General features: G+C 46.6%; 1 protein-coding gene across 1 annotated transcript; it reads left to right on the top strand.

Moving 5' to 3' along the window:
- Positions 1 to 2,064: 2,064 nt before the first annotated feature.
- TDRD6 (tudor domain containing 6) lies at positions 2,065 to 12,989 on the top strand. Its single transcript, XM_059831913.1, has 5 exons — positions 2,065 to 8,725; positions 9,167 to 9,285; positions 10,380 to 10,469; positions 11,264 to 11,321; positions 12,928 to 12,989. The coding sequence occupies exons 1-5, from the start codon at positions 2,065 to 2,067 to the stop codon at positions 12,987 to 12,989; spliced, it is 6,990 nt and encodes a 2,329-aa protein (XP_059687896.1).
- Positions 12,990 to 13,041: the final 52 nt, after the last annotated feature.

Here is a 13,041-nt window from a genome sequence, read left to right as displayed (position 1 = left end):
GTGAAGAAGGAGGGGAGGAGGTGCTCCAGGCGCCGGAGCAGAGGTTCCCCTGCAGCCCCTGGTGAAGACCATGGTGAGGCAGGCTGTGCCCTGCACCCATGGAGGTCCATGGTGGAGCAGATATCCACCTGCAGCCCATGGAGGACCCCACGCTGGAGCAGGGGGATGCCCGAAGGAGGCTGGGACCCCATGGGAAGCCCACGCTGGAGCAGGTTTGCTGGCAGGACTTGCGATCCCGTGGGGGACCCACGCTGGAGCAGTCTGTTCCTGAAGGACTGCACCCCGTGGAAAGGACCCATGCTGGAGCAGTTCGTGAAGAACTGCAGCCTGTGGGAAGAACCCACGTTGAAGAAGTTCGTGGAGAACTGTCTCCTGTGGGAGGGACCCCACGCTGGAGCAGGGGAGGAGTGTGAGGAGGAAGGAGCAGCAGAAACAATGTGTGATGAACTGACTGCAACCCCCATTCCCCGTCCCCCTGTGCCGCTCAGGGGGAAGAGGTAGAGAAAATCGGGAGTGAAGTTGAGCCTGGGAAGAAGGGAGGGGTGGGGGGAAGGTGTTTTTTTAAGATTTGGTTTTATTTCTCATTATCCTACTCTGATTTTGATTGGTAATAAATTAAACTGATTTCCCCAAGTCAAGTCTATTTTGCCCATGATGGTAATTGGTAAGTGATCTCCCTACGTCGTTTTCTCGATCTATGAGCCTTTCCTCATATTTTCTCTCTCCTGTCCAGCTGAGGAAGGGGAGTGTGTGAGCGGCTGTGTGGTTATTAGTCTGGCTGGGACTAAACCATGACACACTTGGCTGTATTTATTTACTTACCATCTTCAGTTTCAGAAGCTAAGAATTAGCCCGAGGATGGCACTGAGATTCCTTGGCTGGACTCTCCTGTGGCCTAAGAAAGGCTTGCCAAAGTCCTGGGCCTTCCTCACACCTCCACTTCTGACCATTGTCCCTGAAGGCTGGAAGCCAGCCCCATCAAAACCTCAAAGGTCTGCCTGGGAAAAGGGGGGCGAAACCAGGGAGAAATCACCTGATTGCAGCGCTCCACAGATGAAATTGAGCAGTGTGACAGCCCAGGCTATCTCGAGGGGGCCACCAAACAGAGCACCCACGTTTGCTGCTTCCCAAGGCCCTCAGAGGTGGTGCTTGTCTACGGCTGTCCCATCCACAGGCAGGACAGCCCCAGACGCTCCTGTCCCTCAGTCCGGTGTCACCCTCCCCGTGCTGCAGGTGGCTGCGCCAGCCACGACTTGGCGGAGGCAGGTGTCCCGTGCCACGGGGCTGCCTCAGATGGAGGGCGCAGATCGGATGGTGACAGGCGGAGGACGGCCTCTACCTCAGGCGCCGAGGGAGCCTGAGGCAGACTTGCGGCAGGGCTTCGCTGCCGGAGGCGGGGCGGCTCTGCGCGCCCAGCCCGCCCCTCAGGCGCCCCTGCCCCGCTGGGAGGTCGCCTGCGGCGAGGCGGGGGAGAGCCGTCGGGCGGGGCCTGGCCCCGCTCCGCGCCCGGCCCCGGCTGCCGGCGGCGAGCAGCCTCGCACCCCGCCCGGCCCCTCACGGACCGCCACCGCCCGAGCGCCCCACCCCGCCCTCACACTGCCGCCCTACACTGGCCAATAGTCGCCAAGTCCTGCACGCACGTCCCGCCCCGGGCGCCCTCTCTGGCCAATGGAGGCCAAGCGGTTGCGGAGGGCGTCTCCCCTCACCCCCCAGCCCCGGCCGTGCCGCTACCACGCAGCCGGCGTGGAGCGCTCCACCCTGAGCGAGGGCAGCTCCAGCGGGCTCTGGGCTGAGCCCTGCGGCTCCAGCGTGCCCCGGGGATAACCCGCCTCTTTGCGGCGCCTCCGAGCAGTCTCCGTTTAGCAGGAGCAGCCCGATCTATTAGCCCGCTCCGCCCCTCCTGTTCCCCCTTCCCCCCCCCACCCGCCGGCATCAAAATGGACTCGACCACTCGGGCGGCCGCGTAACGGTTCCCCGCGGGTCACGTGGGCGGCGCGTGCCTTATGAGGCCGGGGCGGGGCGGCCAGTGGGCCTCGTGCGGGCGGCGAAGGCAGCGGCGGGGGGATGAGCTCCGGGCCGGGGATGCTCAGCCCGGGCGCGACCGTGGCCCTGCGGGTCTGCGCGGTGGGCCTGCGCCCCGAGGTGCCCGTGGTGCGGCTGTGGGGGCTGCTGGGCGAGCGCAGTGCTGACTACATCCGCCTCCGCCGTGAGATCCAGGCGGCGGTGGGGCCGCGCCTGGCGGCCGCCCCGGGCCCCTGCGGGCTGGTGGCCGCTGGCGCTGAGCTGTGCACTGGAGACCTGTGTCTGGTGGAGGTGGTCGGGCTTTGGTACCGCTGCTGTGTGGTGAGTCGCCGCGGCCAGGACTACCGCGTGTTCCTGCTCGATGAGGGCTGCACGGTGGTCGCGTCCGCCTATTACCTGGCGCGGGGCTGCAAGGAGCTTTTCCACCTGCCCCCGGAGGTGCTGGGCTGCATCGTGGCTGATGTCATGCCTTCTGGAGGGCCCAGGGTGGCAGCCTGTGGGGATGCACCCGTCTCCACCTGGACAGTGGAGGCTATGGAGTTCCTCAGCTCCCTGCATGGCAAGGAGGTGTCCGGCCTGGTGCAGGAGGTGATGACGCCGCAGCTCATCGTGCTTGAGCTGCCCCAGCTTGCAGCCCAGATGCATCACCTGGGCCTGGCCAGGCAGGTCACTCCCAGTTGGTTCTGCCAGGTGCTCAGGCGCTGCCTAGCTTATGGCCACTTAAGGAACCAGCTCAAGCTCCAGCCTCCAGCAAGTTCCCTTGTAAATTCTGCAGTGCCACAGCTCCTCCATGTTTTGCTCTCATATCAGCCTGTGTCACCTGCCTTGGATTACTTCTACCCGCAGCTTCAGTTGGGTGTGACAGAGCCTGTCCTAGTGACCCATGTCTCTGACCCACACCACATCTACTGCCAGTTGCAGAGCCTGTCCCAGGAGATCCGCTGCCTTTCTGATACCATGCGCCACACTTATGACAGGTGGGAGCAGGATTTATTACCCAAAGTGGGCTCACCCTGTGCTGCCCGGGGGATAGATGGCCAGTGGTACCGTGCACTCCTGCTGGAGCTTATTGCTGGGGAGCAGGACCAGCAAATGGCTCTGGTGATCTTTGTGGACTATGGCAGGAAGGAGACTGTGACCAGAGCTAACCTGCGCCATTTGCCTGTTGAGTGTTTTCGCATGCCCGTGGTGACTTATCCATGTGCTCTTCAGGGTATCTCAGATGGGGGTTGTGGCTGGTCCCCGTTGCAGATTAATGAGCTGAAAGCCTTGGTGCTAGGCAAAGGAGTGAGTGCTCACATCAAAGCCTTTAATTCCTTTGAGCACCTCTATTATGTGAGCCTGTACGGGGAAAACGGCATCAACTTGAACCGTCTTTTTGGGGTGCAGGCTTGCTGCCTGGTGAGCAGCAGTATGCAGGTCAGCCCAACTGGCGCTCAGGAGCAGCTGGAAGTAGAAGAATCCGCAGCTGAAGAGCTGGAATTGCTACCAGGAGCACCTCCAGTTGCTTTAACGCACAGAGATTTGGCCTTGGCTCCTGGAGTTGGTGTGCATCTGAAGTTGGGTGCGTTCAACGATGTGCAGGTCTCCCACCTCCAAGACCCATCCGAGTTCTGGCTGCAGCTCCATGAGCATCGCCAGCTCTTCAGGCAGCTGAGGCAGAGCATGTGGAATTTTTACTCCCATGCCACAAAGCTGGATGGTGCTGGGTGGGACTTACAGCCTGGTTCCCTTTGTTGTGCTAGTGGAAAGGAGGGTGCCTTTTACCGAGCGGTGATCACCAGGGTACTGGACAGTGGGGTAGAAATACACCTGGTGGACAGAGGCAATACGGAAATTGTAGATCGGTGTGCGGTAAAGGAGCTGCTCCCTCGGTTCAGGGAACTACCTGCTTTAGCTCTGAAGTGTTGTTTGGCAGGTACGTCTGCTCTGAGTGGGAGTTGGAGTGAAGCATCTGTGTCTGCCTTCAGAGAGATTGTACTGAACAAGGGACTAAAGGTTCATTTTTTGAGTGCGCAGGGTGACAAATACATGGTTGAAATTTTTGACCAGTCTCAGTTAGGAGAGAAAAGTGTAAGTGAACTCATGGCCCATGGAAGGTATGCTGAATATCAGCGGTGTGAAATACCCGAGACTCTTCAGAAATCATCTGATAAGGTTGTGAGCCAGGCCTCTTTCCCAGCATGTGCTGGGGAGGAAAAGCAAATAAATGCAGAGAAGAGGCTCAGGGAAGAATCTGATCTAAAGAAAAGTGATAGAGCACTTAATCCTTATGTGGCTGTGATGGTCCGAGAGCACCCTGTTGCAGCCATTCACACTTCTAAAAGTAGTGAATCTCTTCCTACTCAGAAATACGAGGGCAAGGAAAACCTGCCCATCTCTTTGAGACAGAATTATGTAGAAATGAAGCCAAGCTCCTCTTATGGAGGTCAATTAGAAGTGGGAAGTACAGTTAATGTTGTTGTATCATATGTTGAAAATCCTAGTTATTTTTGGTGTCAGTTAAGTAGAAATTGCCATGACCTTAAGGTATTAATGGGTGAAATTCAGGAGTATTGTAAAAATTCATCCCACCCATATGCTTGGCCAAGTTCTGTATGTTTAGCCCAGTACTCAGAGGATGAAAAATGGTACAGGGCTTTAATTGTTAGTGAAGTTCCTTCTGCAGAAAAAGTAGAAGTGGTCTATGTTGACTATGGCAACAGAGAGCTGGTATCACTAACAAACCTCCGCTCAACTGATGAACGCTTTCTTAGGTTAGAGGCTCAGGCTTTCCGGTGCAGCCTTTACAACTTAATCCAACCAAATGGTCAGGATCCTTTTGCTTGGGATGAAGAAGCAATTCAGGCTTTTCAGGAGTTTGTTGATACTTCGTCATCTCACTTTGAACTGAAGTGTACAATATTTGCCTTGGCTTCGATAAACAATAAGGAGCTATTTAACATTGTAGATTTAATGACACCTTTTCAGAGTGCTTGCCAGTTTCTGACCGAGAGAGGTTTGGCCAGACTTTTATCTCCTCAAAAGCCTCTGGTATCCTCGGTTCAGCTTCAATCTTACTATTATTCTCTGCATGGTATCAAAATCGGGAGTGAGGAAGAGGTTTTTATTACGCATGTTGAGGATCCATGGACATTTTACTGCCAACTTGAAAGATGTGCAGATGTCTTAGCACAGCTTACTGATAACATTGGTCACTTAAGTGAAACAATGACCAGCTTAGAAACCTTGCAAAAGTCTGAGAGCTTGTGTCTAGCAAAGTATACTGACAATCACTGGTACAGGGGAGTAATTACAAAAACAAAACCTAATACGGAAGTCTTCTTTGTGGATTTTGGGAACACAGAGACAATAGAGAAGGATCATCTGCTTCCTTTACCCAGTGATGCTTGCGATATCTTGCTTTTGCCAATGCAGGCCATAAAGTGTTCCTTATCTGATATATCTAATGTTCCCAAAGAAGCTACAACATGGTTTAAGCAAGCTGTCCTAGAAAGGCAATTAAAAGCGATAGTAGTAGCAAAGGAATCTGATGGTAAACTGTTGATTGAGTTGTTTGATGGTAATACTCAAATTAATGCAAAACTGAAGGAGGAGTTAAGCTTAATAAACAACTCGGGACTGTGTAGACGTGTAGAAAACGAAACTTTGTGCTCTAGAAATACAGATGTGAATGAGAGGAATGAGACTGCAGAGTCCCCTTTCAATGCAGGTAGGCCTCTTGAAAGAAAAAAATGTGGATCTGAAGCCCAGGAAGGAGGGGATCATAGCAAAAGGCACTTCAAAAAAGAAGATGTAAAACTTTTCCAGCCTGCTGCAAAGGGAGATCTGGCAGCTGGATTACTACAATCTGATGAAACGCTTAGCAGTAAGAAGGATGCTTTATTGTTAAATAAAGCGGGGGAGGAGTCTCTGCTCTCCATCCAGATGGATACACAGTCAGATATTAAATCTGATGCTGAAGGCGGGTATGTAACACTTAAAAGTGTATCTGATCTACTGCAACAGAAGGTAGTGCCAGCTCTTAAAGTGTTAGGGTATGTGTCTCATGTAAATGATCCGTCAGATTTTTATGTTCAACTAGAAAGTGACGAGGCTCAGCTTAACAGCATTTCCGAAAGCTTAAACAATAGGACCCAAGCAAAGAACCCTTGTGGACAACTCTTCCAAGCAGGAGACTTAATCAGTGCTGTTTATTCAGAAGACAACCTGTGGTATCGAGCTGTAGTAAAAGAGAAGACTTCTGACAATTTGATAAGTATACAATATATTGATTATGGTAATACTTCAGTAATTAATGTTGCTCAAGCGCACAGACTCCCTGAAGACTTGTCATCTATTCCAGCAATAAGCATTCACTGCTTCCTAGGTGGACTTAAATGCAAAAAAAATACAGGCTGGGCAGAGGAAGCAGTGCTTTACTTCACCAAGAGAACAAGTGAAGTTCTTCTAACGTGTGAATTTGTAGAGAAGGTTGAGGATAAATGGGAAGTTATTCTCAGTGATCATCAAGGTATTGTAACAGTGGATTTAGCTGATGAAAATCTTGCAAGTGGGGAAAGATCTTGTTCAACAGAAATACTTGATAGAGAGAACAGCGACATGGTGACTGTGTGTGAGCCTTTGCCTCCTCAAGCACAAAATGAAATTTCCAGTGTAAGCGATTGTAAACCATTTATCTGGAAGTTTCCAGAAGCAGGTCAGACTGTAAAAATTTATGTCACAGTGGTAAATGGTCCAGAATATTTTTGGAGTCACAGTGTGGATACAGAAGACATGAAATATATAGAGGAAAAAATAGAGGAAGCTGAAAACCTTGGACTAAACTCTTTGAACGATTGCGGATCTTGTATTAAAAGTGGTGATATTTGTCTAGCAAAATATAGTCAAGATGGAAAGTTCTACAGAGCTACAGTCAGCAGCGTGAAAGGTGACAACATAGTTGTTCGACATGTGGATTACGGAAGTGAGGAAGCTGTTAGCATGGAGATGGTCAGACAGATTCCATGTGAATTGGTCAAAGTACCTAATCAAGCATTTGCTTGCTGTCTGTCAGGTTTTAGTTCCTCAGAGGGCTCATGGCTTCGTGAAGCAAAAGAGAAGTTTTATGATATGACTGAAGACCTCTTATTAGAAGTTGAAGTAATAGAAATTCAGGAAGATAAAGCTTCTGAAGTCCCTCTGTGTATTGTCAAGCTGGAAGCTTCTGGCAAGAGTATTAATGAAGAGATGAAGCCTTTTTGGAAGGCTAATGAAAGAACTGGTGACAACGCTTTCTCAAACCTTGAGAACCCCTTAAAGGAAAACAGGTGTTCAAACAATGATATGGGTCTTTGTCTCAAAAGAGAAAGTACTGCTATTTGTGGATTAGCTCAAGAAGAAAGTGAAAGTGCTTTACTTTGTTCTGAACCGTTCCTGAGTGTAACTTCTGAGTGTTCAAAGGCTGTAGATGCAAATGTCTCAGTGGAAGCTCTTGAGTATATGTCTGGGAAGGCTGATGATGGATGTGAAATAGCTGAGCATCAAAGCACCTTTATTAAAGAGATACCTCTGTCTGAAGGAGAGAGCAATAACAATGTATTACTAGAACCAATGAGAAGCTGCAGTCTTCATATTTTGGGGAGTGAAATGAAAGTTGCAGAACAAGAGTTATCTGAAGTACCGTTTCGAGAGGATGCTGAACTGAGAGCAGAACTGACAGGCAGTGCTTCAGCAGCCAGTCTTCTCGTAGGAGACAAACAAGAAGAACTGCAAAGACTGCCAGTGCTCCAGGTACGGTCTTCTTCAAGTGATGAAATGGGGATGTTAGTAGAACTGGATCAATTACAAATGCAGTCTTCATATGATGATCTAAAAGAGCTCATACTGGAGCTAGAGGCACTTTCAGTGCAGTCTTCCTTTGAAGAAACAAAGGAAGCTCTGGAAACAGAATTGCTTGAAATGCAGACAGCTTCGGGCAGTGAAGCAAGAGAGGAAGTGTTGGAACGGGAATTGTTTGAGCTGCCAGTTGTGAGTGAGGAGATGGGGGACTTGGCAGCTCTGAAATTTCTTGAAATCTTACCATCACTTAATGAGAGAGAGGACTTGGTGCCTTCAGTTAGCGATGGACAGAAGACAGTAGAGCCGATTCCATCTCATGTTCAGCTTTCTTTGGGAGAGAAGGCAAAGGAACTGGAATTGAATTTGTCTGGAATTCATAAAGCAGAAGCTATACAAGAAGATTGGATGGAAGTAGAGCCTTCTCCCCTAAGGCTGTCTTCGTCTGGTGGTAGACCTGAGAAACAACTGGACCTGAAGACCCATGACATGCTGTCAATGCTAGGTGCTGAAATTGGGCAGCTTCTGGAACTGGTGCTGCCTGATGTGCAGCCATCTCAGGAAGATGGGGAGGAGGACTCCTTAGGGTTGGAACACGCTGCACTGCAAAGTTCTGAAAATAGTGGAAGTCAATTTTCATGTCTGAGAAAAGACTTAACAAATCAGAGGCTGCTTTGCACTGTAAAATCATGTGACTGCAAAGTTGAGAAATGTAAGGTGTGGCAGAAGAAGAAAGATGACCGTTATGTAGAAGAATGGATGAAACAGGACTTGACTGACTCATTTAAAGAATGTGGAAATACATGTGTGCAGTCTTCAGACTGTAAGCCTGGGGATGAAGAAGTAGGAAAAAAGCAAAATGAGAACTTGGCTGATTGTGGTGCAGGTAAAGTATCTGATTTTAAGGAGTTAAATAATGAAAATGTTGTGCACATTCAAATGTGAGAATAGCTTTCTTGTAGAAACCTAATTTTTATTCCCTGATAAGTTACTATATTAGTGTTAACGTCACTGTGCTTTGATGGGTTATGAACATCAGGCTAAGTGTAGTAGCTCATGGATAACATGACAGTCTAACAGCAACTAATCTTACTTTGAGATGTTGAGATTGGAAATCTATTTCTGAATATGAAATGCATTTTCACGACAGTTCACGATGACAGATTTTTAACTTTCAAATGCTTATTAAGTACAAGTGCTTTGGAGGGGGGCAGGGGAGTACGGGAGGAGGGCTGTGAGGCATTTGTGTTTTTCTGGAGGGGTTGTTTTTGTTTTGGGTGTTTTTTTCTCTTCTTCCCCCTTCATTGATATGTCATCATTTTTCTAGACCACAATGAGTATACTTGTAATCTGAAGGGCTTTGCTGTTGGTTCTAAATGTGTGGTGTGGACCTCTCTAAAATGGTGTGAGGCTCGCATTTTGGAGGTGTCTGAAAAAGGTACCAGGGTAAGTATGGTTTGAATACTCTTTCTGTATCCTTAAGATCCAGTCCTTCTTTGGTCTTCCTCCAAACTTTGAATATTTTACAGAATTCTATTACAGAATTTAAGACTTAGTATTGCAAAGGCTGATTCTGGACTTACAGACTACATAGAAACAGCAGTGTCTCAAACTGAGGGGATGCTCTATGTCAATGCTTAATATTCTCTTTGCATCTTACTCCCCTGCATTGAGTGGGAAGACTGAAGGATCTGGCTCCAATCTGAGGTAGAATCACACACGTATGAGTACGTATCTGGCCTGCAAGTTAATGTTCTGCTATGGAGCAGTGTTACCATTAAAAGTTCATGAAACTTGGCATTATTTTACTGATGTTTTGAGGAATTAGTGTTAGAACAGTAGAAGCTTGGGAAGGAACTTAAATTACACTGTAATTAATAATGAATACACAACTATTCCTACTTCAGTGAAATGTGTATTGAATTAGTGGTTGGTGGGAGTTAACTTTAACAATAGATTATAATCTAATGGACTGCCTTGTTCCACTGCTGTTTAAGCTATGGGATAAATGAGAAGTCTTCCTCCAGTTCAGGGGGAGCATGTGTGTATGTACACATATGCACAGACATTGTACTTACATAAAAGGGCCTTTAAGTTGTAATTTAAGGTTGCAAAACCAAAAGATCATTTCGTAAAAGTAACTTTTTGGAAGATTGAATGCCTGAGATCATGGAAGCCAGCTCTTTTTCTAGTAGGTTCCTTAGGTATCTAAAGCTAACCTCAGCTGTATTCAGATGAGTGTCAGTGTCAGGTATGTAGTGATATCCCTATTCATCAGTTTCCTACTGGTTCTGATCTAGAAGGTGTTTTCTAGCCTTCTGCTCTCACCATACTTGGGTTAGAAGCACAGGAGAGCCTTGAGCAGATCCAGTAGCGATATTCAGCTTTATTAGAGGTTAACTTGCTCTTCCTTGCAAGATCCAGACTGAAAGCCTTCTCAAAGTCAGGGAGTCCTCAACTGTGTGCATTATGTCTTATTTGCTGAGTGTATTCTCAGGATCCACTGCTGTGCTAGATACGATTTGACTCTGTCTGTACAGGTCTTGAATCTCTCCAGTGGCAGTGAGGAGATTGTGGATCCTGAGAATGTCTGGAATGGTATTCCTGACTGGGCTTGCAGATCATCTGAGGTATGGCGGTGCGGTAGTGGACTGGGGAAGACACTACTGATTTTTAGAAAGGGTGCTCTGAGTTTAGTTGTGATTCTTTGTGTGTCACCATGAGAATAGAAAGGCAAAGTAGCATTCATCTAAATCTGTGCATTCATGCCAACTGCTAGAAGCACAGTATTTTTCTTTAAGACATCATATTGTCCTTCATTCTCTAATAAATCTCTATGGAGACTATAGAAATTTGTATAAATCTATTACATAACTGATACAATTTATGTAAACTATTTATTTAGATTTATGTAAACTGTCAGCCATTTGGCCTGAGGACTGTGAATTCAGTCTGGGAATAGATTAATAAAGACAGCTTGAAGGAAGAAATGTTACTGGAAGACTACTATTAATCAAGAATTGCAGAACAATGCTGATGTGTGGCTTTTGACAGATCACGCTATAGAGCATATAACTAACTGGTAAATCATGAAATACTTCTATTACGAAGTAATTAAGAAATGATAGTAAGGTTTTCACCAGTGTTATGCATGAAGTACCAATGAATGAAAAACTCACATCATCAGCAATGCTACTGACAATAACAGAATGAATTTCCATTTCATTTTTCACATGCAGTTTTTGTATCAAAGTGAAGTGGGCAGAAGACTTCTGTAGTAAGTTAAAAGGGGGGGGAAAACAGCAGTAAACAAGAGTCCAGCAGTGCTGATACAAAAAGTTAGTCTAGTGTTAAAGGAAGCACCTCAATGGAAAGCTATCTTGGCAATAGTGCCAGCTTCGTAAGAGAATCCCCTTTTGTTTAGGCAATAACGCCTGCAACAGAAAACTTGCAGTCCTCACCAGAGGAGTCCTTACTTCAAGGTAAGACTACCTTAAACCTCCCAAAGAGGTTGTGTACTTAGTGTTTTGATGCTTTCTAATTTTCTGGAAAATGCTTTGTTTTAGAAAATACAGTTGAAACTTTTTTGAGCTTATGTATTTACCCTAATAACATTGTTATTTTCTCAGTAGCATTAGCTTATGTACTGTCAGTTTAATGGTGAATACATGCAATGAAAGCTGCTGCTCTGTCTTGATTAGAAATCAATTTAGTATTTATTTATTCAACCTAGTGGATTGAGCCTCTTGGACAAGCTGGGGTGGTACACCTAAGTTAGAGATTTTGGTAGGGTTTTGAGCATCGGCCACCAGCATGCTACTCTTGCTTACATTTGAGGCAAGGTGAGCAACTGCTAGGCAGACTCTACTAAGCGTTGTAGTTTGGGTTTTGAATGCCCCAATCCCTTAATAGATCTTGGTGTACGAATCTAAACCCATAATAATGACATCTTAGCTGTTGTAAGGGTAGTTTGTGAATAGTGCATGTACATCTTTATTGTTACTTAAAAATCTTGGAGTGTTACTAGTGAACACCTATTCTGTGTACCAAAGAAAATAGTACAGGTTCTTTCCGATTATATACTATTTCTATAACCTATGGAATCATAGATCAGTTCTGGTTGAAAGGGACCTTTGGAGGTGCTCAAAGCAGGGTCAACTAGATCAGGTTGCTTAGGAACTTCCTTTCAGTTCTGGAATCTATCCAAGGATGGAGAGTCCAGAACCTCTCTGGGCAGCTTGTTACTGTGTTTGACTAGTGGTTGCCTGATGGAGACTGAACTAAACTTAAGTAGAGATAGCATTTGTGGTTTCAGTGATTGAATTGGTAATTGTACTTCAGTACAACTGTACTGAAAGCTGACTGGTTTATGGGTACAAATACTGAAGCTTGTAACAAATGAAGTGTGTAACAGATCTAGTTACCTGTCGGGCAAAAAAGTAGTTAAAAACTTGATTTAAATGTTCAGCTGGTGAATCTACAAATCTTCCCTCAGTTGTATCACTCAAATGCGGGATTATTCTTGATCTTGCTGTTTCTGGTTTTGATAATACTTTCACAATTTTTTACCACTGCATTTTAGTTCTTTTTCTCCTCTTTGGTTGCTAATTATTATTGTCCAAATCTGCCCACTGTCTGTGTTCTTGAATACTTTGAACAGTATTAGTGTATGCACCCTCTCAGCAGCAGCGCAGAAAATGTGAGCTAAGGTCGTGCAGTTATGTGGCACAGAACTGGATCTTGCTGCACACGTGGGCCACTGCCTGGAAAGGCAGTTTGAGTAGAAGGTACCCAATCTACAGGGTGCAGAAACTCCTGCAGTGGCTTATGCTAAGCCCACTGAGGGACAGAGTGGCTTGAACTCATAACTGAAATCTGGGAGCACTGCCTGCTTCATCTTCCTGGGCAGTTCTGTTGTTTCAACTGTCTTACACAGTAAATTTGCGTAAGTGACATCTTTTAATATGGTCCAATATGTTGATGACATTTAGTCTGAAGCCTTGTAGAGCTATGACTTCAGATATTAATGAATTTATACATGTTTATAGAAACATCTTGATGGGTCTAATCTGTTTTTATTCCCTGCAGAAAAGCAAACTGGCTGCAGTTCAGATTTAGTTGAAGATCCTCAAGTCCTCCAACATTCCTGAAACCAAGTGACGTATTCACCACATGAAGCTGAGCAAGAACCTGTGTATACAA

Source organism: Gavia stellata, chromosome 2 (genome assembly GCF_030936135.1).
Source record: "Gavia stellata isolate bGavSte3 chromosome 2, bGavSte3.hap2, whole genome shotgun sequence".
NCBI lineage: Eukaryota > Metazoa > Chordata > Aves > Gaviiformes > Gaviidae > Gavia > Gavia stellata.
This window is presented reverse-complemented; position numbering and strand designations above follow the sequence as displayed.